This window comes from Orycteropus afer, unplaced genomic scaffold (assembly GCF_000298275.1).
Source record: "Orycteropus afer afer isolate SDZICR_OR568_19922 unplaced genomic scaffold, OryAfe1.0 scaffold00042, whole genome shotgun sequence".
Classification (NCBI taxonomy): Eukaryota; Metazoa; Chordata; class Mammalia; order Tubulidentata; family Orycteropodidae; genus Orycteropus; species Orycteropus afer.
In genome coordinates, this window is record NW_006921629.1 from 10250013 (window position 1) to 10271125 (window position 21113).

Below are 21113 nucleotides of genomic sequence, written 5' to 3' on the forward strand. Positions count from 1 at the left end.
TGCAGAACTCACTCTAGCCCGGGTGTTTTTCTTCCGGATTCAGAATCTCCGCCTCGGCTCCCGTAAGAGGCGGGTCTTGCGATCACGGAGGGCTCTGAGTGGTGCAGTTCGAAGGAAGGGGTGGGACTCTCCAACGAGCGCGAAACAGTGAAAGGCTGAGCGGCGCTTAGGGGATCATGGGACGTAAGAGGCGTCTCGTTTGTCATCACAGCAAGACGTAACACTGCCCCACCCATCATTTGGGTGTATGGTAGATGCCAACGACCCCAACGCATCACTGTCCGCAGCCCGCAGCTCCCAGAACGCTGCGCGCGAGGCTGGCAGGCAGCGACTGTCTTCCGGCAGAAGCCGCCGCCACGCCCTCGTGGGTATCCTTAAGCCACCTGTAACCGTAACTACTTTGCGAGGCTGGTCGTCCAGTTTTGCTAATGACGAATCTGAGGTCGCTGACCTCTGCGCTGTCTAGTTTCCCAACGTCCAGAGACCCAAATGATGAAGGGAATGAGAGTCTAGGCACTGTCTGCTGTGTAATCCAGTCTCGTCCCCACCAAATAAAGGCAATTTCCCCAATTTTCACGTTCATCATCGAGCTCTGCCATTCGTAATTCTCCTCTACTCCCAATTTCAAGAGTTTTAGGCATATAAAATTTATTGAATTACTTATTGCACGCGGGACATTTTTTCTGGACTCAGAAAATTAACCATCAGTGAACGAAACACAAGTCACTGCCCTATTTTACGACCAGACATAGGAAATGATTATTTATTTTGCCGAAGTTCTACTGTGATTTCGTTCTAATCACTAGTTCTTAATCTTTTTTTGGGGGAAGGGGCATGGAATTCCTTTGAGGATCTGTTTAGAGACATGACTCAACCCAGACAAATGCACACACAATTTTACAAGCAAGCCTTGGGAGGTTCACAGACGGGAAGGCAGTTTAAGAACACCAACTTTTAAGGGCTTTGCTTGGTAGAGAGGGAGATGTGAAGAGAAGGGGAGGAAAAGGCAAAAAGGAAATATTGCCGGTGTGAAATGGCTAAATTAAATCCAGATATGCAATGTTTGCAGTATGTAAATTAATAAGAAAAATGTTTTAATTTACAGAAACCCACTTGTACAAATTTTCAGACATATCTAGAACCTTTCCCTAATCCTACCCTGGTAAAATAGGGGTTATCAAGAATTTGAGGATATCTAAGTTGTAAAATGGACATGAGGACATCACCAATAAGCTGGACTCCAGAGAGTTCTGTCTAGAATTTTATTAGACTGCTTTTTTTCCCAATATACCTGTATTGGAAGATTGAGACAAAAAGGCACAAACTCACATTAAATGAACAAGGTAATCTAATCAGTTCTACAAAGTGTATTTTGTAAAAGTAGTAGCACTAGGAACCAACCAAAACAAGTCGGGGGGTCCCAGCAGGGACTGTAAGAGGAGAACTTGGGAAGGTATACATGTGCCCACAATACTGACCCTGTTCCTGACCTCCCTCCTTGAGGCCAGAGCCCAGTACCCCTTCTAAGAGGCACTGCTGTTTCCAGATAAGACTACATCCCTGGAAATCTAATGGAACCAGCTGGTCTGAAGGGGTGTGGCACGTCCTTGGGTACTATCCCTGGAGCTGAACTGTTCATCTTAAGCCCCTCTGAGTGCTGCTTGGTTTGGGGGATGGGGGAGGAGAGAGGACTGTACGTCAAAGAGGCCAACACTGTTGCCCGGCAGCAACATCACTCCAGAGGATAGAGTGGGTCTGGGACCAGCCTCCTCTGTGTCTATGTGGACAGGAGGCCTGAAATCCAGGCTGACCTCAGGGTATCCTACCTCAGCTCATGTAGATGCTTTTATTCCAGGCTAACCTGGGGGAAGAGGTGAAGGTGAGAAGAGTCAGAAAAAAGGCAACTAAAGAAAAGCCTCCACTAGAGCTGAAGTGATATGCATGGATCTCAAAGATGGAAGAAGACATCTGCTGATCCTCAAACCACAAAACCAAGTGTCTGTTTAGATTATCAAGTGTTTTTCTCAGGATAACCCACATCTGGACTTCAGCTAGTTAATAAATGAAGGGAAATCTTTAAGCACAATATGATTACTAAAACACCTTGTAGGAAAACATTATATTTTTCCTTCCATAGGAATGCCTCTTCTCCAACTTTCCCAGTCAAATAAAAGCATTTATACCAGCAGTTGGGATGCTAATAACCAATGGAAATGCCCCAGATCCATTCCTACAGACTCTACAAGTGAGGAGACTAACAAAGAGGAAGGTGTCTGTTCAGCATATCTCCTGGTCCCAAAGGGGCCTCAATGAAGGTCAGAGCAAACCACCCTGAGGGGTCTGAGTCTGTCTACCCTTGCCCCAGAAGGGCCACAGGGAAGCATCAGTCAGGGTGTCACAGGTGCAATCCTGTGAGACACTCCCTTATTGCACTTAGAAATGAGTAAGGCAAAGCAAACAGACAAAACCATAGGGACAAATCATCTCATCCCACCCCCTGCTCCCCCAGAGATCCCGTCTCTCATTAGCAGTTGCATCCAGGCTAGCATGGGCCCGGATGACTGCACACACAAGCCAGAAGACTTCACAAGCTTTGGGAGAAAGTCAGGCGACGCCACAGCTATCTCAGACTCTCCCACCAGGCAGGCGCACTCCAGTTCTGCCACGTCACAGCGAACTGTGAACCCCGCAGCAGGTTCCACTCGCCTGGAGCCTGGACTTACTCACCACCCTACTTTGATAGAGTTCTGTACTCCAATCACTACTTGCATTTGATTGTCCAGGACAGAACTCAGCATGGGGACAGGGTGAGCCGAGTCCTTGATCCCCACGTTCCTCTCTAGCAACCCTGGAGACAAAAGGGAACGTGCTCTACTGGGAAGGAAGCTTTTTTGCATGCTAATTTTGTGCAGCATGGAAAGGTCAGGACTTGGGCCCTGACCAGCCTCAAAGACGGAGGACAGGGATCGGAGAAAGCATGGAGAAAAGAGCATTATTGCTGAGTGGCAGCACCAGCCCAAAAGGGACATACAGAACTCCCTGGGGTCAGACGGTAGTGTATGCGGGGCAGACTCAATTCTAAGGGCCAAACTGGACCAGTCCCTCCAGGTGGAGAGGTGGCTGGCTAGGGCACATGACGGGCTCTGCAGAGTGATGCAGACAGAGTGGGCAACCGGAGGACTGAGAAGTCATGGATATTCTAGGAATAGTGGCCAGAGCTGCAATGCCTGGAGCTGGGATTATTTGCATTTGTTAACTTTTCTTAAACAGAGACTGGCTGCTCCTTGGGTGCCTCCTTGGTGCCTAAAGCACTCGAACATGGGTTACTGGGAACAGATGTCAGAGTCATGAAGCCTCATTGCGATTCTGTGGAACTAGAGGGTAAAAAACACTGTATTTCTAACTCATCCCCTCTCCCCAGGTGCACACTCAAAATTGCAAAGATCTGCCCAGGAAGCAAAATACCTCAGTTTATCCCAAGGTTGAAAACAAACAAACTTAAACTGTTTAAATCACCACATCACAAAAGGCAGCTATTTTGAAAGACTAAAAATGTCACTTAGAAATGAAGTTTGAGGGGGGAGGGTGCACACACAGAAATGGGTCAGAACACAATGGAGAGAGGGGGAGGAGCTGTAAATACAGCAGCCTGCCCACCACGTATCTCAGAGGAGCAAGCTCCTGAACACATGGGCTTCATAATACCAGACGGTCTATTCGCTTACAATAGTAAAGGGCATCTAGGATTAGCTACAGTAAGGAATCGAAAGTTGCCTGAAGAATGGGCACAGAAAGGCTGCGTCCGAAGATGGCCTGTCACTCGGGAGGGTGGAGCTGCTGGGCCTTCCTGTTGACCACTGTCTTGCAAAACTAGAAAAGAAATACAATCATTAAGGAAGCAACGGGGGAAAATAGAAACACACTGTAAATCACCTTTAATGGGAGAATTTCAAAAGCAGGAAGATGGCCAGTCAGTGGGGGAGGTGGGGCAGGTGTTATGGGACACAACAAGACAATAGGGCCCAAACAATGATCGAGAAGCTAGCATTGCGACGATCTGCTGAACCCTACCCTCCTAACTCCCAGAAGCTGCTTCAAGGGGCAGGGAGAGGAGAGGGGAATAGAGGTTTCCATCAATGCTGGTGAGACTCTGAGTCCGAAGGACAGCCAGCTTGTAAGTGATAAAGTAACTCTCTCAGAGCTGATGGGGAGCAGGGCTAGGTTTTTCACTCTATGATCAGGACTACTCTGAGCTGTTGGGAACAGCAAGTCTGGAGGTGTGCAGGGCACTGGGCAACCAGCACTGGGGAGCCAATGAAGGAAGGGGTGATGACCCAGAACAAGTGACACTCCATCGTAATCCTATGGCATGGGAAGAAACATGCTCCCAGCATCGGAAAGATGCTGCCTCTGATGAGGAGAGCTACTGAGTATGGAATCAGAGGGTAGAGAGGAGGAGCAAATGAAGCACCAGATGCAACAATGACTGCTAGGAAAAGCTGTCTGGGCAGCAAGTTTCCCAAGGGCAGGGCAGGGAACGCCAGCATCTGGGAGCTAGGATGGGCTCTGGCATTGCGAGTATAGGAGTATGGAACGGCTCAAATTGCGAGAGGAGGAGTAATTACTAGTGAATGAGCTAGGCGTTTACGTGCAGGCTCTCCCCCTCTTCCTCACTGCCTTGTCTCTGTCCAGCTAGGCAGTTCTTTGCAAAGTAAAATGTCCTTGGAAAGTCCTAACACTTATAATCTCTTTCATGGGACCTGAAGCCCGAGAGCTGTTTAGCGTGGCTGCCATCATCATGAGGGAAGGATGAGGTACGAAGGAGGTTTCTGACTTCACACTGAGTTGCTTAGGCCTTGAGGACCCAAACTGACTTTAGCTTCCATGACATGTACAGTAAAAATTTGGTACATACAGTGCAGAACGGGGAGGGGTGGCTTTAGTCATCCGCTGTCATTCCTTTCACCGGGTCCTTCTGTCTCATCTGGAACAGAAAAAGCAGGGAAAATAGGAGGCTCTTGGGGCTACAATTAGCAAATACAGCCCACCTTCTCTTCAGTCCTGCCACAGATACGGTGGAGGCATCTCTTGTGTGCACAAAGCGGGAAAGTAGAAGGACAGGATTCTGCACAAGCCACCGCACCAAAGCCACAGCACTTATAATCTGTTACCCTCCCCAGCTTCCCAGAGTGGAAGTCAGTTCTTAAGCCTCTCTTCTTCTCATTTAACATGTATTTATGAAGCGTCTCTTTTGTGTCAGTAACTGTTCCAGGGCTGGGGATGATGCAGCAGAGAACCCAAATACACAAAGTCTTTTCCCAAGGAGCTTACGTTCTGAGGCAGGGTGAGGGGAGAGTAAACAAATGCCAGGTGGGGCTGAGGGCTGCTGGGGACAAGAATGGCTGTGGGCAGGTGCTGTTCTGCTGGCTGGCTGTGGAAGGCCTCTCTGGTTAGTGACACCTGCAGAGGCAAATCCAGTGGCTCTTGTGGGGAGGAGTGATCCAGGCAGAGAACAAGCAGTGCTCCCTCCTGAGCTCTGTGTAGAGGCATCATCCAGTTAATCAGCAAGAGGAATCAGGTGGACACAACGGGGCACCAGAGGGCTCCGAGTGAAACGTGAAGTGGGGGAGATCAGAGGCGCAGAGGCGAGAGGCCGCCGTAAACCAGGGTGGGCTCCTCTCTGAGTAGGCACTGCCACTGGTGCCTCCCAAGCAGAGGTGGACACAACTTCTTGAGGGGGGAGGGGAAGGGGATTTCTCCTTCCAACTTGAAAAAACTCATTCTATTTGCAGAATGTTTGTAACATTTGTGTATTTTAACTTCCCATGAGATGTTTCTTCAATATCCGTGAGCTTTCTGCTCTACTGCTGGTCTTTGTTCATCCAGCAAACTGAGCACATAGAGCATGACTGCTACAATCGAACTGCAACTGGGGTTGTATTCTGGCTCCACGATGAATTGGGTAACCTTGGGCAAGTGACTGTGCTGCTCTCTAAGCCTTAATTTCTGTAACTATAAAATAGGCATAGGAATAGGAATAGTACGTGTATCATGGGGTTGTGGAGAAGCATGATTAGGATGAACTCAGGCAGAGTACTCAGCACAGCGCTTGGTATGGTGCATACACTCAGAGTATGCTATCTATTGTCATGTTGTTACTGCTTTGTTCTAGACACTGTCCTGTGGCAAAGGGGATGTGCACACAAGCTCTGAAAAAGCCGGAATATTAAGCGACAGCCCTCTTCCAGGTTCTTTGCTTCACTGAAACTTCAACACTGCCACATTTTGCAGAGACTCTGTCTTAGTATTAAAGGTTCTCTACCAGAAAAAATTCCCTACAGATTGCTCCCTCCCACATCTCAAACTCATGCCTACTGGCCCTCTATCCCTGCTATTATGATCAATGAGTCCACGCAGAACCAGGACATCTGTGTGGTAAAAGTTCTCATGCACAGAGGTTCCAGTGTTCCCCCCCGACTTGAAGGAGTCCTGACTATGAAGGAGTCCTGGTGGTACAATGGTGAAGCGCATGGCTGCTAAGCAGAAGGATGGTGGTTTAAACCCCCCAGTTGCTCCATGGGAGAACAATGTGGCAGTCTGCATCCATAAAGATTTAGTGTTGGAAACCTTATGGGGCAGTTCTACTCTGCACTTTAGGGTCATTATGAGTCAGAATCAACTCAATGGCAATGAGTTTTTAGACAACTATTATCCTAATTACCAGGAGCTCTGGTGGAATAGTGGATAAGGCACTTGGCTGCTGTCCAGAAGGTCAGTGGTTCAAACTCACTAGCTGCTCTGTGGAAGGAAGATGGGGCAATCTACTTCCGTAAAGATTTACAGCCTTGGAAACCCAATGGGGTTGGAATTGGAAACTCAATGACTCAGAATTGACTTGATGACAGTTTGGGTTTTGGTTGGATACTAATTATACTGTCTTAGGTTGATCATTTAGGCCAGGGTTTCCTCAAACTTGACCAAAATAACTGCCTGGGACACTTGTAGCTTTCTGAGCCCCGGATCTATAGAATCTACAGGAGATAAGACCACTGGTTGGTCGGTCGGTCAGTTTTATAAGCTTCACTTTTCATCATCCTTTGCTCCAAACAGGAAAGTCTGTTTTCTGACACCAAGCCAGTATGTACATTTTCCCTTTTTTATTTTTATTGTGATTTGGCTGGAAGTTTACAAAGCAAATTAATTTTCCATACAGCAGTTCATACATATTTTATTTCAGGACATTGACTACAATTCCCCACAATGTTAACAGCTCTCTTCCTACTTCCTCTCTGCAGTTATCTCTTCCCTGTGTCCTCTCCTATGTACTCCCAGCTTCCCCGAGCAATCTCCCTGTGCAAATATTGCCCTTCTTTTCTCCCACGATGGATCGCTCCAAGGGGGTATCTACCTAATGTAAAGTTCATCCTGTATGTCTGTCTGTTGTTTGGCTGGAAGCTGCAGGAATGAATACAGTTCCAGACTTGAAGGGTAACTAGGGGCTATAGTCTTGGGGGTCTCACCAGGCTCTACCAAACCAGTAAACCTGGTCTTTTTCATTTACTATTTTGAGTTCTGTCCCATATTGTTCTCTATTCCATCCAGGATCTCCTAGACTGATCCCTTTTTGAGTAGTTGACAGTAGTAGCCAGGCACCATCTAGTTCTTCTAGTCTTGTGGTCATATAGGCTGACGACTGCATGATCTACCAGTTCCTTGGACTAATTGTTTCTATGTGTCTTTGTTTTACTTCATTCTTCTTTGCTCTGAACAAAGAGAGACCCATCGTTGCATCTAGATGGTCACTTGCAAGCTTTTAAGACTCCAGTCGCTACTCACCAAAGTAGAATGTAGAACAATGTTTTTGTGTATGTTATGCCAATTGAGCTTGATGTCCCCCGCAACCATAGTCCCTAGCCCACAAGTCCAACTATTCACTCCCTCAGGGTAGATGGCTGTGGCCAAGAAGCCACCACAACCTTGCCCCTTGTCAGCTCTACCATACACCCAGACACTCTTACAGCACAGTATGTGCACTTTCTAAGTTCTACACCTTTGAACATGCTCTTGGCTCCACCTGGAATGCCTGTCTCCAGTATATTCCACTTAAATCTCACTTCCCAGCATGGCATCTTTAGATTATTATTGCTCCTGCAACGTAGGTTATTCCATATTCATTAATACCTATGGATACATTAAGGAGCTCTGGTGGTGTAGTGCCTAAGGCATTTGACTGCTAACCTGAAAGTTGGCGGTTCAAACCCACAAGCCACTCCGAGGAAGGAAGACTGGGCAATCAACTTCCATAAAGATTTACTGCCTCAGAAACCCAAAGGGGGTCACTATGAGTCAGAATTGACTTGATGGCAGTGAGCTTGGTTTTTAGTTTATAGATACATTATTTTATGAGGTTTTAGCAACTGTTTCACAGATTCAAGATTTTCCTACATGAGAGAAATCTATTAAGGATAAGGGCATCGGCACATTTTAAAAAAGACAGACTTAATCCTGTGGTTAGATTGCAACTAGAGGTATTTGTATGAACACAACATATACCTAAAATTGATAAACGAATAAATATAAACAAAATTCCGTAGCACTATCTATTGAGAGGGCCCAGAGACAGCAACACTTCAACAGTACTGAGCATTCCTAGCACCCAGATCTTGGTGGTTTTCAAATACCACCCCCACCCATCCTCCACTAAAAGGAACCAGGGCTCCTTGGAGAAATGGCTAATTCCAGGGCTGGGTTATGGAAAAAACAAGATGAGCCTGGAATACCTTGTTGAGCTTCAAGTGAACAAGGTTAACACCATTAGTAATTGCACACATAGGGTGAAATGAAACGAACACCAAATCTGTAATATAACAAAACTGAGAGATATTATACTGCGGTGTAGTAAATTACTTAGTGTGGCTTTTCTACCCATAAGTCTTTGTAAACTCCAAGGTGGGATTTTGTATGAGCAACTGAGCAGCCCCTGATTGCTGAAGCTATCCACCTGGGTTATTTCTGTTGGGAGTGGCACAATACAATGTTCTGGGAGGTGCCCACTCTCTCTCATGTGCTTAGAGTTCTGATGCTGTGATTGGCTAGTTTGACCACCCTTCCGGGCTCAAAGGAGGCGTCCTGGAGGCAGAACTCTCTCTGACTGCTGGTTGAAGAAGACGTGCTGCCGAAAGAGACACGCGCCCCTGAAAGAGACAGGCGTGCTGGGAAAGAGCCGCAAGAGACACGCATTGCTGAGTGAGACACCGAGGGACCAGTGCTGCTGGGAAAGAGACTGTGAGAGACTGTTGGCCGAGGGACGGTGGGCTGGGAGAGAGACTGAGCATTTTTCTTGAACTTGAGTTGTAGCCTGGTGCTTCCCTAATAAACCCCATACTCTGTGAGTTCTGTGTGGCTACTGCAGTGAATTATCGAGCCCAGGAGAGAGGTGGTGGGTGCTTTGGGAGGAACGGTTGGAGAAAGGGCTGGAGGGAGGCAGCATGTCTGGCCTTGCAGTAGTAGGCCTTGGGTTACTGCTGGTAATCCTGTCTTCCTCTTGTGGGATTAGAGGAGGTCAGAACTTGTGGCCTCCTTGCCGTTTTTGCATATACAAAACAACTACCTTATTACCTTCAAAAATGTCAAGGTCATGGAAGTCAAGGAAAAATGGAGGAACTGTTCTAGACTGAGAGACTAAAGAGATGTGACCACTGGGAATGGTGTGTGCTCTGGTCCCTGGTGGATCCTTTGCTACAAAGGAAAGAGGTCTCTGTGCCAACGGCATAAAGAGTTCTTTGCACTATTCTTGCCAATTTTCTGAAAGTTTGAACCTCTTTCAAAATAAAGTTTTTTTTTAAAAACAGAGAAATTTGAATAAATTTCTGCTCAATAAATGTCAAAAAAACCCACTGCCATCAAGTCAACTCTGACTCATAGTGACTCCCATTGGGTTTCCAAGGCTGTAAATCTTTATGGAAGCAGACTGCCTCATCTTCCTCCCATGGAGCAGCTGGTTGGTTTGAACTGCCAACCTTCTAGTTAGCAGCCAAATGCCTTACCTACTACACCACCAGAGACCCTTAAATGTCAAAAGAATGACCATTTACATAAATTTTCAATAATCAGAGAGGGTAAGAATGTAATGAGAATAAAACTCCTTGGGGCTCAACCACATCCTTGTATATCTTGAAGGTTCAACAGCTTGCTTTAATTTATTAATGCAAATATAGGTCCTGTTTTCTTACTGCTTGAAATAAGATGCAACTTCCTATCAGAGAATAGGACAGCTTTACCCTGCTGTCAAGGGAAGACAAGGTCCCCCTATAGGATGCCACTGAAATAAAAATTTATTGTTTCATTCTTATAATGAAATGCTCTAAGAATGCTCATTTCCTTTTCTGTTTCCTGGTGCCTATATGGCAAGAGAGATTTCTCTAATGTTTGTTATGTTCCCCGGATCCAGCCACTGCATGCTATATATACACACAGAATCAATGAATATGAAAATAGAAACTCCAGTTCCTGACTTTCTTTCAAAAATGTGTCCTTATTAACAGTGGTTACCTCTAGGGAAAGAGGCCAGGGACCAGAGGTTTTCATTTACCTAGTCATTTACTTATTTGGACTTCTACTTTTTAATTAATTTTTTTTCCTACATCTTTTGCAATTTTTTTTTATTCTTAAGCATGAAATATTCCTTTGATTAAAGAAACAAAAGAAAGAGTAAAAGTATCCACTCAATATCATGGTTGTGATATTGTACTATAGTTTTGCAAGCTGTTACCATGGGGGAAACTGAGAAAAAAGGTCAAGTTTTAAAAAGCTATTAAGAAAAATATCAGTTGAAGACACTGAAAAGTAACCACAAACCAATCTGCATTCTTAAGGGTCACAGGGACAAAGCACGGGTGGAATTATTTTAGAAACTTTTTAGAAAGCTACTCTCTATAAACAGCCCTTAAGCCCCCACTGGGTTTTGGAAGCAGATTGTCTCATCTTTCTTCTGTAGAGCAGCAAGTGGGTTTGAACCACTGACCTTTTAGAACAGCGCTAAAGAAAGAAATTTGATAATAAAGAACTCCACTGCCAAAAAACCCCACTGCCATCAAGTCAACTCTGACTCATAGTCACCCCCATTGGGTTTCCAAGGCTGTAAATCTTTATGGCAGCAGACTGCCTCATCTTCCTCCCATGGAGCCGCCGGTTGAATTACATTCTTAATTCATTTTTGGGAATTTAAGGAAAATCCAACACAGAGTACAGAACATGCTGTGCAACCAGAAACATGCCTGTGAAGACTTACTATTATTTTTTTTAATATGGGAAAGTGCTTTGTTATAATATTCAGAGAAAATATGAAGATATAACCAGGCACATGCAATACAATCGTAAGTAAGTAAACCTGCATAGAAAGACTAAGAAATATATCAAAATGCTTATAGCAACTGTCTTTAAATGGTTAGAACACAAGTGATTTTTTTTTTTTTTTTGACTTTCCACTATTTTCCAAAAAATTAATGTTTCTATCATGTTAACACTTGAAAAGATAACAAAGTTACTTCCATATTTTGAGACGCTGGCCAATGTTCCGAGTGGCCTGCTCTGGGGTCAGTTATTGCTGGGCAGGTCAGAGGGAATGGAGACTCCTTGAGGGTAGCTATATCCCCAGCCTCTAAAGCCCAAGCTGTGCCCTCTGCAGATGCTATGGGAACCACTGATTCAGGTTTCCTCGTGGCCCAGCAGGTGAGCTAGGCACGAGTGGTTTCTCCTTATTAAAGTGTAACCCTCAGAACATCTATCTCTCCCAATCCTAAACTGGAAACAAGGGGATGTTGTGTCCTGCCAGACCCTTCATTACACACAGTCCAGAGTTTAAGACTTAGCATCTAAAACTGATAGTGACCCATTAGGCAAAAAGCCACAGGGCAGCCTGGGGAGGGACCAGAGGAGTCATGCAGTGAGCAAGACTTAGAAGGAAGACCCACAAGGAACAGCTGAGAAAGAAAATGCTGCACAATCTTAATCACGTGCTTCTAACACATGGTAGCTTTGCTGTTTTTCAGCAAATGTTCCCCAGAATCCAATAAACAGGAAACAAATACTCTTAAAGTTTTTTAAATGAGTTCTCTTAATCTTGTTATAGGAGTCTCTGGGTGACACAAATGGTTAAGTGCTCAATTATAACTGGAAAGGCTGGTGGTTCAAAACATTCACCCAGAGGCACCTCAGAAGACAGGCCTGGTGCAATCTGCCTCTGAAAGGTCACAGCCTTGACAGCTCTATGGTGCAGTCCTACTCTGCACACATGGGATCGCCAAGAGTCAGAACAGACTTGATGGCAGCTAACAGTCTTGTTATTACAGAATCAATGCCCAAAAGCCCAGGAGGTCCTTGTTAGTGAATGACAAAGTAGCCTTAACTTCTCTGAGTCTCAATTTCTCTATCTGTAAAATGAGAATAGTATCTATGTCACAGCTTGCATGAGGATTTGATGACATAACACATGTAAATTGCTTGCCGTACACGACAGGCACACAGTAAGACCTCAACAAATGTTATCTTCTATCAATAAATAATAAAAATGTATGTATTATCATCATGTTCAGGATAGTGAGGCGATTACAAGAGGTGATCAAGCACAGACAAGACAACTACCTGGTGGGAAGGTACAGAGGGGATTCAAGCTCTGTACATAAAAAGAACAAATGACCCTTATTTAAGATGTCTTCCACTTCTGAGATTATGGACTTCTTAAGAGAGGAAGAGCAAAGGGGAAGGAGAAGAAAAGGAGGGGAGAGAAAGGCACTCACTTCTTGATATTTTTCTCTTTAGGGTAAAGGACTAATCACTTGATTGCTTGTTTCTCAAATCCTTGAGCCTCATCTAAGAATAGTGGATCCACCTTCCACAGAAAGCAGAGTCACAGCAGTGGTGACTATGGCCTCATTATAGTGACATCTCATAGCTCACAAAAAAAATCCACACGTACTGGACTACTATGAACTGGTTTAAAGAACAACAGTCAGAACCTGTGGGCCCGGGACCATAGTCGCAGGGGACATCAAGTTCAATTGGCATAATATACTGCACAAAACATTGCTCCATGTCCTACTTTGGCGAGTAGCGACTGGGATCTTACAAGCTTGCAAGCAGCCATCTAGGTGTAATGATGGGTCTTTCCTTGTCCAGAGCAAAGAAGAATGAAGAAAACCAAAGATTCATGGAAACAATTAGTCCTAGCGACTGGTATACTGTGTGATCTGCAGCCTATACACTATGAGACCAGAAGAACTAGATGGTACCTGGCTACCACTGTCAACCACTCAGAAAGGGATCTATGTAGGAGATCCTGGATGGAGAGAGAGAACAATGTGGAAAAAAAACTCAAAATTGTTTGGGAAAAAAAGGGGGGTGGGACCAGGTTTGCTGGTGTGATAGAGCCTGGTAGAACCACTGAGACTATGGCCCTAGCTGGCCTTCAGGTCTGGAATTGACCCCATACCTGTGGCTTCCAGCCAAACAAAAGACAGGCATATGAGTTGAACATTTACCTGAGGTAGATACACTTCTTGGAGAGAACAATCATGGGAGAAAGAAGGGCTGTTCATGCACAGGGAGACAGCTCAGGGGGCAGGGTATATGGAGGGATGGATGCAGCTTCCGGAAGAGGTGACTGCCGGGAGGAAGTGGGAGGGGAGCTGTTGCATTGTGGTGAATTACGGTCAATGTCATGAGACAAAGTGTATGTAAACTGCTGTATGGAAAGTGAATTTGCTCTGTAAATTTTCACCCAAATCACAATGAAAAAAAAAAAAAGAATAGCAGTCAGGGTTTCTATTGCAAACTTGTAGTTAATCATGGCAGACTGAACACATGAATTTATCTCTGTACCTTCCCAAAAGACGCACTACAAATGACAACTGCAGGTAAGAGACGGCAACAAAGTTCTGGAAGATGAAAAAAGGACAAGTGAGTAGCACCTAATTAGCAGAACAGCAGCAGCTATTTCTGTGCCTGCTAGGATGAGGAGCCAAGAAGGAACAGACCAGTTTGTGCTACAGGTTTCCAAAGGCTCAGGAACTGGAAGCACCAAGCACCTCTGAAGATGGGATTGTCAGGTGATGGGTTGGAAAGTCTGAATAAGGGATAGATGGACCCTGGCATTGCAGTTAACCAACCACCCCTCTGTGTCACATCAAAAGCCAGAGAGGTTTGGAGGAAACTGCGAAAATTGAAGGAAAAAAAAAAAAAGCCAGAGGTTCACTCTGGAGCTTCTGAACCAAAGGAGCCTGAACTTGGGACCCTGGGATCAGCTGGGGGAAGGTAGGGACTATGAAGGACAGCCCCTAGCATAAAACACAGAGGCAACACAAGCAGGAAAAAGCAGCTCAGAGGAAGCAAGGAATATTCAGGGAGCAGAAGGAAATCTCAAAAAACAAAAGCAAAACTACAACTTCAGAAAAATGAAACTAAGCAGCTATTTAAAAAAAAAAAAGAAGAAATGAACACAGAACAAGAAATACTTAGAACTTTATAAATTCAGTAGGAGAGAGGGAAGAAAACTTAGGAAAATTTCTCCCAGAAAGCAGAGAAAAAGAGAAAATTAGAGGATCAAGTTATGAGGTCCAACTTCTGACTAACAAAAAATTTCAGAAAGATAACAAACAAAACAGAGGGCAGGAAAATAACAAGTAAATAAACAACAACAACAAAATCCCCACTGCCAGGGAGTTGACTCATAGTCAACCCATTGGGTTTCCAAGGCTGTAAGTCTTCATGAAAGTAGACAGCCTCATCTTCCTCCCATGGAATAGCTGGTGGGTTTGCGCCACCGACCTTCTAGTTAGCAATCAAATGCCTTTCCCACTATGCCACCAGACCTCCTTGACAATAATACAATTTTTTTTTTTTTTCTAGAAATGAGATCTTTAGACTCAAAGTGCCCACTAAGTGGCAACAAAATGAATGAAAAGGGACTCACAGCAAACAGCACTACAGAGGACACATCACCCTCCAACCAGATCACACCAACCACATAAAGATGCAAAGACTAAACCTAAGATACACACACAAAATGAAATGAAAAGCAAGGCAATTATATAAACTTCAGAGAAAAGAAATTGTGTAACACAGGAACACATGCCAGAGTAGACTACATGGGTCAGTGGGGGGAAAACAATGACAAAGACATAATGATATAAAAGTTTAACCCAAAACTGTGATATAACCAGATTGAGAGTGTGGAGAGGGCTTGTATGCAGGGAGCGTATGGGATAAAAGACCTAACTTTTCCTGAGGAAGAAGCCCACAGTTAATATCTAAAGGTGAAAAGTGAAGAACTCAGAGCACCAGCATTTTATTTAAAAATACACAGGACATCAGACAAAAGACACAACCGTAAGAACTACAAGGGCTGCATCTGGAGAGTAGGACCTCAGGGCAGAGGAACACTGCTGCTTCTTTATCAACTTGGAATCATAAATTTTAATAAAACAATAAAATTTTAATAAAACATTTTTAGAAAAAGAAAAAAAAGAGAAGTGAGCCAGGGGTGGTACAGTTAGCACAAAAATACACTGAATGTGTCACACAATGGCATGGGTTTGGTTTAGCTTTCTCTTCTACCGTAGATTTGTTTTAAAATTCCAATTTCAAAGAGGGTTTCCTGCATTTGCAGCTATTCCAGAGGACAGTGATTAGCTATACCTTTGGCATAATCCTTCACAGAGCCATGAAACATGTAAGAAAAGGGGAGGAGTTAAAAAAGAGCTCCCTGACTATGTGGCGTCAAATTCTGGATGTGAGGAAAACTGATCCAGCAGGTCCACTGACGAGTTCTTCCAGCTCCAAGAACCTGATTTTCTCCCAAAGAGCAAAAGGCTGTCAGCAAGTACGTTCATGAACCTCAAGGTATTTTATGCAGCCCTTTGTCAGGCAGTGGGTGGCCAAAGCTACAGGCTAAACCCCAAGCAAAATATCCATGTTTCCCAGTTTGGTAACCTTTTCCTTTCTTTTTTGTCAGGACTAGAGTGGCCAAAAGGCTTAGTATCTCACTTATATATTCAGAACCTCCAGGGCCCGGGACATTAAAACTGACCACTTCCTAAGGATCCTTAGCAGAAAAATCTGGGATCGTGTCCAAAATCCTGCCACTTCACTGCCAAATGTAGCTGAATGAATAACCAAAACATCTGCTTCAACAGGAACCAAGTCAGTGCACCACTGAACCAGTGAGTCAGCCAGGGAGAGTGTCATCCCTAGATGGCAAACAGCTCCCTGCTGGGCTCCAGAGGAAGGAAGTGCTGCTGGGCCCAGTATCCACCCTAGACCAGCACAGCGAGCAGGGAACATCTGTGTAACGTGGGGTACTGTGGGCAACCAGGCCTGGGTCTCACCCTATATCCTGCTGGAGAGCTGGGCAAAGTTGTCGTGAAAGGATGCCTTTGCCGGACACTGAGGCTCCATGCCAACCCACCCAGGAGTAAGGAGGGAGGAATGGATGGCAGTTCTTAGTAAACAGAGCTTCCTGCCTTATTTTTAGCTCTGAGAGGGCAGGAGGGCCTCAAACAACACTTAGAGGGAAAAATGGAGGCCGAGTGACTTGTGGGCTCAGTGACCTTGGGCATGGCCTTGAGTTCTGTGAGCCTCCATTCCTCCCCCAGGTGTGGGGATAAGGTGCCTCCTCCTGGGGTTGTTGTGAGGATTAACTGAGATGGTGTATGTAAAGGCCCTAGCACCTTGCCTAGCACACAGTGAGTGCTTGAATCCTATTTATTAACCATCTCCAAAGAAGTGTGCCTCGCAGGGAAGCATCCTCAAATGAGGCAGGAGGAGTGGTGGGTCTCCATGCTCCCATGGAACAGATAACCCTCCTTCTGGGATCCATGCCAAGGCAAAAAAAAAAAAAAAGGCAAAAGTTCCAAACTCTAAAAATAGCCCAAAACAACCTTACAGAGTAGTTTGCTTCTGCGTTTGCTGTTGCTGTTCTCTCTGTGTAATGTGCCTGGTATTCCTGGATGAGCCCAGCCCACCTCCTCCCAGGGTCACCTCCAACTCTGCAGCCCAGCACAAACCCCCCGAGCTCTGAACAACGACTGCAGCAACTCAATTACGCATTTGGCATTCAGCACACACGGCCGTGTTTGTCTCTGTGGATGTGTCACAACCTCAGCTAGACTGCAAATTCAAGAGCCCAGGCTATTTTCCTTCTTTATAGTTCCCATACTGCCTGGCATTGTACCTTCCCCAGAGCAGGTACTGACATGTTCCTAGAACTACAGGACAGTACCCTCAGTGAACTGCCCCAGAGAGACCATCTTCTTACTATTCACCTGTTTATGTGATTGAAAGCCTCAGAGCCACCTCTGCGCTACCACTTACTTCGTCCAGCTGTCTCTTCGTCTCTTCTTCCATCCTTCGAATGTCGTCCATAGTCAGGTCAACCCACTTATCGAGCCAACAGAACAGCTGCCTGTGGAAGTTTGTAAACAGACGCTTCTCTTGCTATAAAAAGGAGGAAACCAGTTAGAACTTAGAGGTAAAGGCCAGTGCTGCAAACCTCCCCATGATCTCTGGGCTGATACCCACACTTTACTGGGCAAGTGGGGGAGGAGTGATGCCTGGCTGGCTTATGTGGATCAGCCAAGTTCCATATGTTAGTGACCTTTTTTTCCCCTTACCTTCACATGCCTAACAGGTATGGCTTCCAATAGGAGTAAGCCCCCAAAAGGATGGGTGCCTGTCTTATAGCCCAGCCCTTTGCTTAAAATACTACCAAGAAAGGCAACCCATGAGTTCAGAGTCAAGCCAAGGCCCCAAAACAACTCTCCTAAGTTTACTCCTTGTCTCTGGAGCCCAAAGCCAGGTTAAAACTGGCCCGTAGCTATGGAATGTGGCCCAAGAGTGAGGCTCTAATACATCAGAGCATTAAAAGGCTATAAAACTCCTTTGGTCTGCCTACTTAAGTAACTCAAGGCACTGAAGAATTTAGCTCACAGTGCCTCTGGCCTTTTAGCTTCAAGAAAACCGTTTTATTTCTAATTCAATCTAATAGCAAGCCCTTCCTATTTCCTTCTTTTGCCTCAGTTTCCTTCCCTGAGACATGTGGCATCAAGGGATGGACGGCATTAAAAGCGTAAGACAGCCACAAGCACAAGGGAGAGGGGGAACCAAACTATGAAACATTCTCATGTTGCAACCCCTAGGATGCAAGTCATATGGGTACGAGGTACTTGTATGATCTTCATTAGGGGTAACCCCTCCCCCAACACACACACAGAGGTCACTGGGAAGGCTGGCTACTTACCTTATGTATAAAGTTTTCCACTTTGTTCTGCAGGCCCCACCACTTGAACTTGACAGTAACCAGTTTGTATGCACACATGTATGGGCAGTCTTTCTGATTTACAAGTTCTTGCTGCATTAGAAACACACCCACAGGCAGACAGATAATTAAGAGGCAGACCTTAGCCTCTTCCTTAGCCCAGACCCAGCTATTCCCTTCCTCCCGTGGGAAAGGTCCACCCACATCCTGCTCAGCCCCCTGCTGGCAACAGTGTGAACTGTACCTTCCAATTGGGTCCCAGAGGTCCTCGTCCTGTTTTGATAGATTTAAATTTTGCTGGGTCTTCCTCTGCCTTGTAATCCTGGAGAGATTGTAGAATTGGGAACAAGGGGTATGGGGAAGTGGGGAGAAGGAGAGTGAAAAGGGAGTGGGGTGGGGCGAGAAAGAGATCAGACTTCATACCAGTTCTGATGAAGCTGGTGCAAAGCAAATATGGGAAAATGCATAAACAAGATACAGAACTGTTTACATGTGCCTCAGAGGAGAGCCCTGGGTTATTTTCTCTGTCAGAGTTTGTTTTCAATTTCTACAAGTATGGAAGTATCTGGGCAGGCACATATTTCCACTGCTTAAGACAGGGATTTTCAACCAGGGTGAGCATCCTACAAGTGGTTTTTCAAAACACAGATTTGTGGGCCCACCTCAAATCCAGTGAGTACAAGAATATCAGTGAGGCCTGCAGGTGATTTTGAAACACAGCCCGAGTTGAGGACAACTGGCTGTCACTCTGGAAATCTAGTTTCCCTCTGGCCTGTTTTAATACAATCATTATCGGGAATGTTCAACATATAGAACTGGTCCTCTTGTGCAATACTGGTCACTCGCACTTCACTGATGTATCATCCAGTCAATTCTGTGCATTAATTAACCACAGCACAACTTTAATCTTCAGCTATCCCTCTGTGCCAACTGATGTGGGCTCAGGAAGAGCAAACTCAATATACCACCTACTTAACAAAAGTAATGAGCATAACCACCTTCTCTGCCTCTTTCACAAACACAGTCATAAAATATTTCCCATCTTCACCACCACTGCTTCCCTTCACTCACACCAAACCACCAGACTCGACAAAATACTCAAGAACCATACTTTATGTGAGTAATGTTATTTGAGAAATTTTACCAAACTGTACACATAAGACGTATTTACTTTGTTGTGTATATATTATACTTCAATAAAGTTTTTTTTTTTTTTGTCTTTTTAAATCCACTAATCTTAGGGACAAGGGGGAGAAATTAAGCAAGGAGGCATAAGATGGTTTTCATCTTTTTGGAAATGCACAAGTTACAATGTCTTAAGTACAGAGTGACTATAGGAAACAGGTATCATGCTCCTGGGATAAGAAGAGCACACCCTTATCCTCCATCAACGAGCAGAGAGCCAAATTCTTGTCCCCTAATCTCAAAAGGCCTCTGTCAAATAAGAGTATGAATAAAGGAAAATCTAACCCTTTCATTTCTGGGAACCCAACACTGAGCAGACATATGTGGTCCCTGCTCTCACGGGGCTTATGGTCTAGCAATGGACTGCTCTTTTCTAGACACCTGCTGCAATGTTTGTTCCTGAAAAGCAACAATGAAGTGGGGGGCAGAGGACCCACCTTTGCATACATTCTGCACCCCTCATCTGGAACCCCAGAACCTAACAGAGTATTTCCAACTGAGTAGTCAGGCAATAAATATTTTTTAAATTACTGGGTTGGAAAAAAATGAATGAGAATGAGAGCTCTGATTTTTCAGGCTAAATACCATTTCAGCAGGCCACAGCACCCTTGGGACTACCTACAATGCCTATACTAATAATAATTTCCAGAGGCTAAACAGGACACATAGATATGCGCCACTATATCCCTGAGTCGAGGTCCTTGGGTGAAACAAATAGCTTGCTCTCAGCTACTGACTGAAAGGTTGGCCATTCAAACCCATCCAGCCGCACCAGGGAAGAAAGGCCAGGTGACCTGCTTCCATAAATATTCAGCCAAAAAAACATTATAGAACAGCTCTATCCTCTAACACATGGCGTTGCCATGAGTCAGAATCAACTCAGTGGCAATGAGTTTTGTTTCGTTTTCAATCCCCAAGTCAAAATAAGGAAACTCTTAAAACTAATTTTAGAAAATAAAACAAAATACTACACACTAGAGAGAACTGCCTTTCGAGTCAAGGTATGGTCATTTCTGCATCTTAAACACCGCCGCACATTTTTAAACAGTCCCTACCTTGCTAAGGACTTGGCTTCGATCTGCAATGTCTATATATACTGCTTCCACATGTTTCCATGTCTCGGGCTCCAGTTTATGCACCTGCCGGAAGAAGGTGGACTGCTGTGTGGGTTTTGTCAGCTACAAGCACCCCTGCCCCAAAATGGACACCTAGGAACAGCTATTTCCATAGTCATAGACGTTAGATTCCTCCTGGTAAAGAATTCCACATGAAATTATCTGAAGGAATGGAAGAATGGATTTTTTTTTTTTACATTTTGGTAAATACATATGTAACTGAACATTTGCCAACGCAACATTCTTCACATGTACAATTCAGACATTAATTATGTTCATCATGTTGTTCAACCATCACCATTATCCATTTCCAAGTTTTCCCACCACCCTTAACAGAAGCTCAGGATCCCCAATGCTATGACTGGGAGAATAAATTTTAAGTGAAAATAAATTTGAGCACAAATGTTCTGATTTTTCAGGCTAAGTACACCACTTCAGTAGGCCCAAATACCCTCGGAACTACCTATAACACTTACATTATTTCCCTATGTGCCTCCTTTACA

At 44.8% G+C, this 21113-nt stretch overlaps 1 protein-coding gene across 1 annotated transcript in view; it reads right to left on the reverse strand.

Annotated features, from left to right (window-relative positions):
• Positions 1–4939: 4939 nt before the first annotated feature.
• Positions 4940–21113, reverse strand: part of PITPNA (phosphatidylinositol transfer protein alpha) — a gene marked incomplete at its 5' end in the record, with an annotated part of 36479 nt that continues 20305 nt past the window's right edge. The window contains 5 exon segments of the mRNA XM_007937440.2: positions 4940–4984; positions 17368–17490; positions 18293–18403; positions 18555–18632; positions 20551–20634. Coding sequence (XP_007935631.2) covers positions 4940–4984; positions 17368–17490; positions 18293–18403; positions 18555–18632; positions 20551–20634 — 441 coding nt within the window.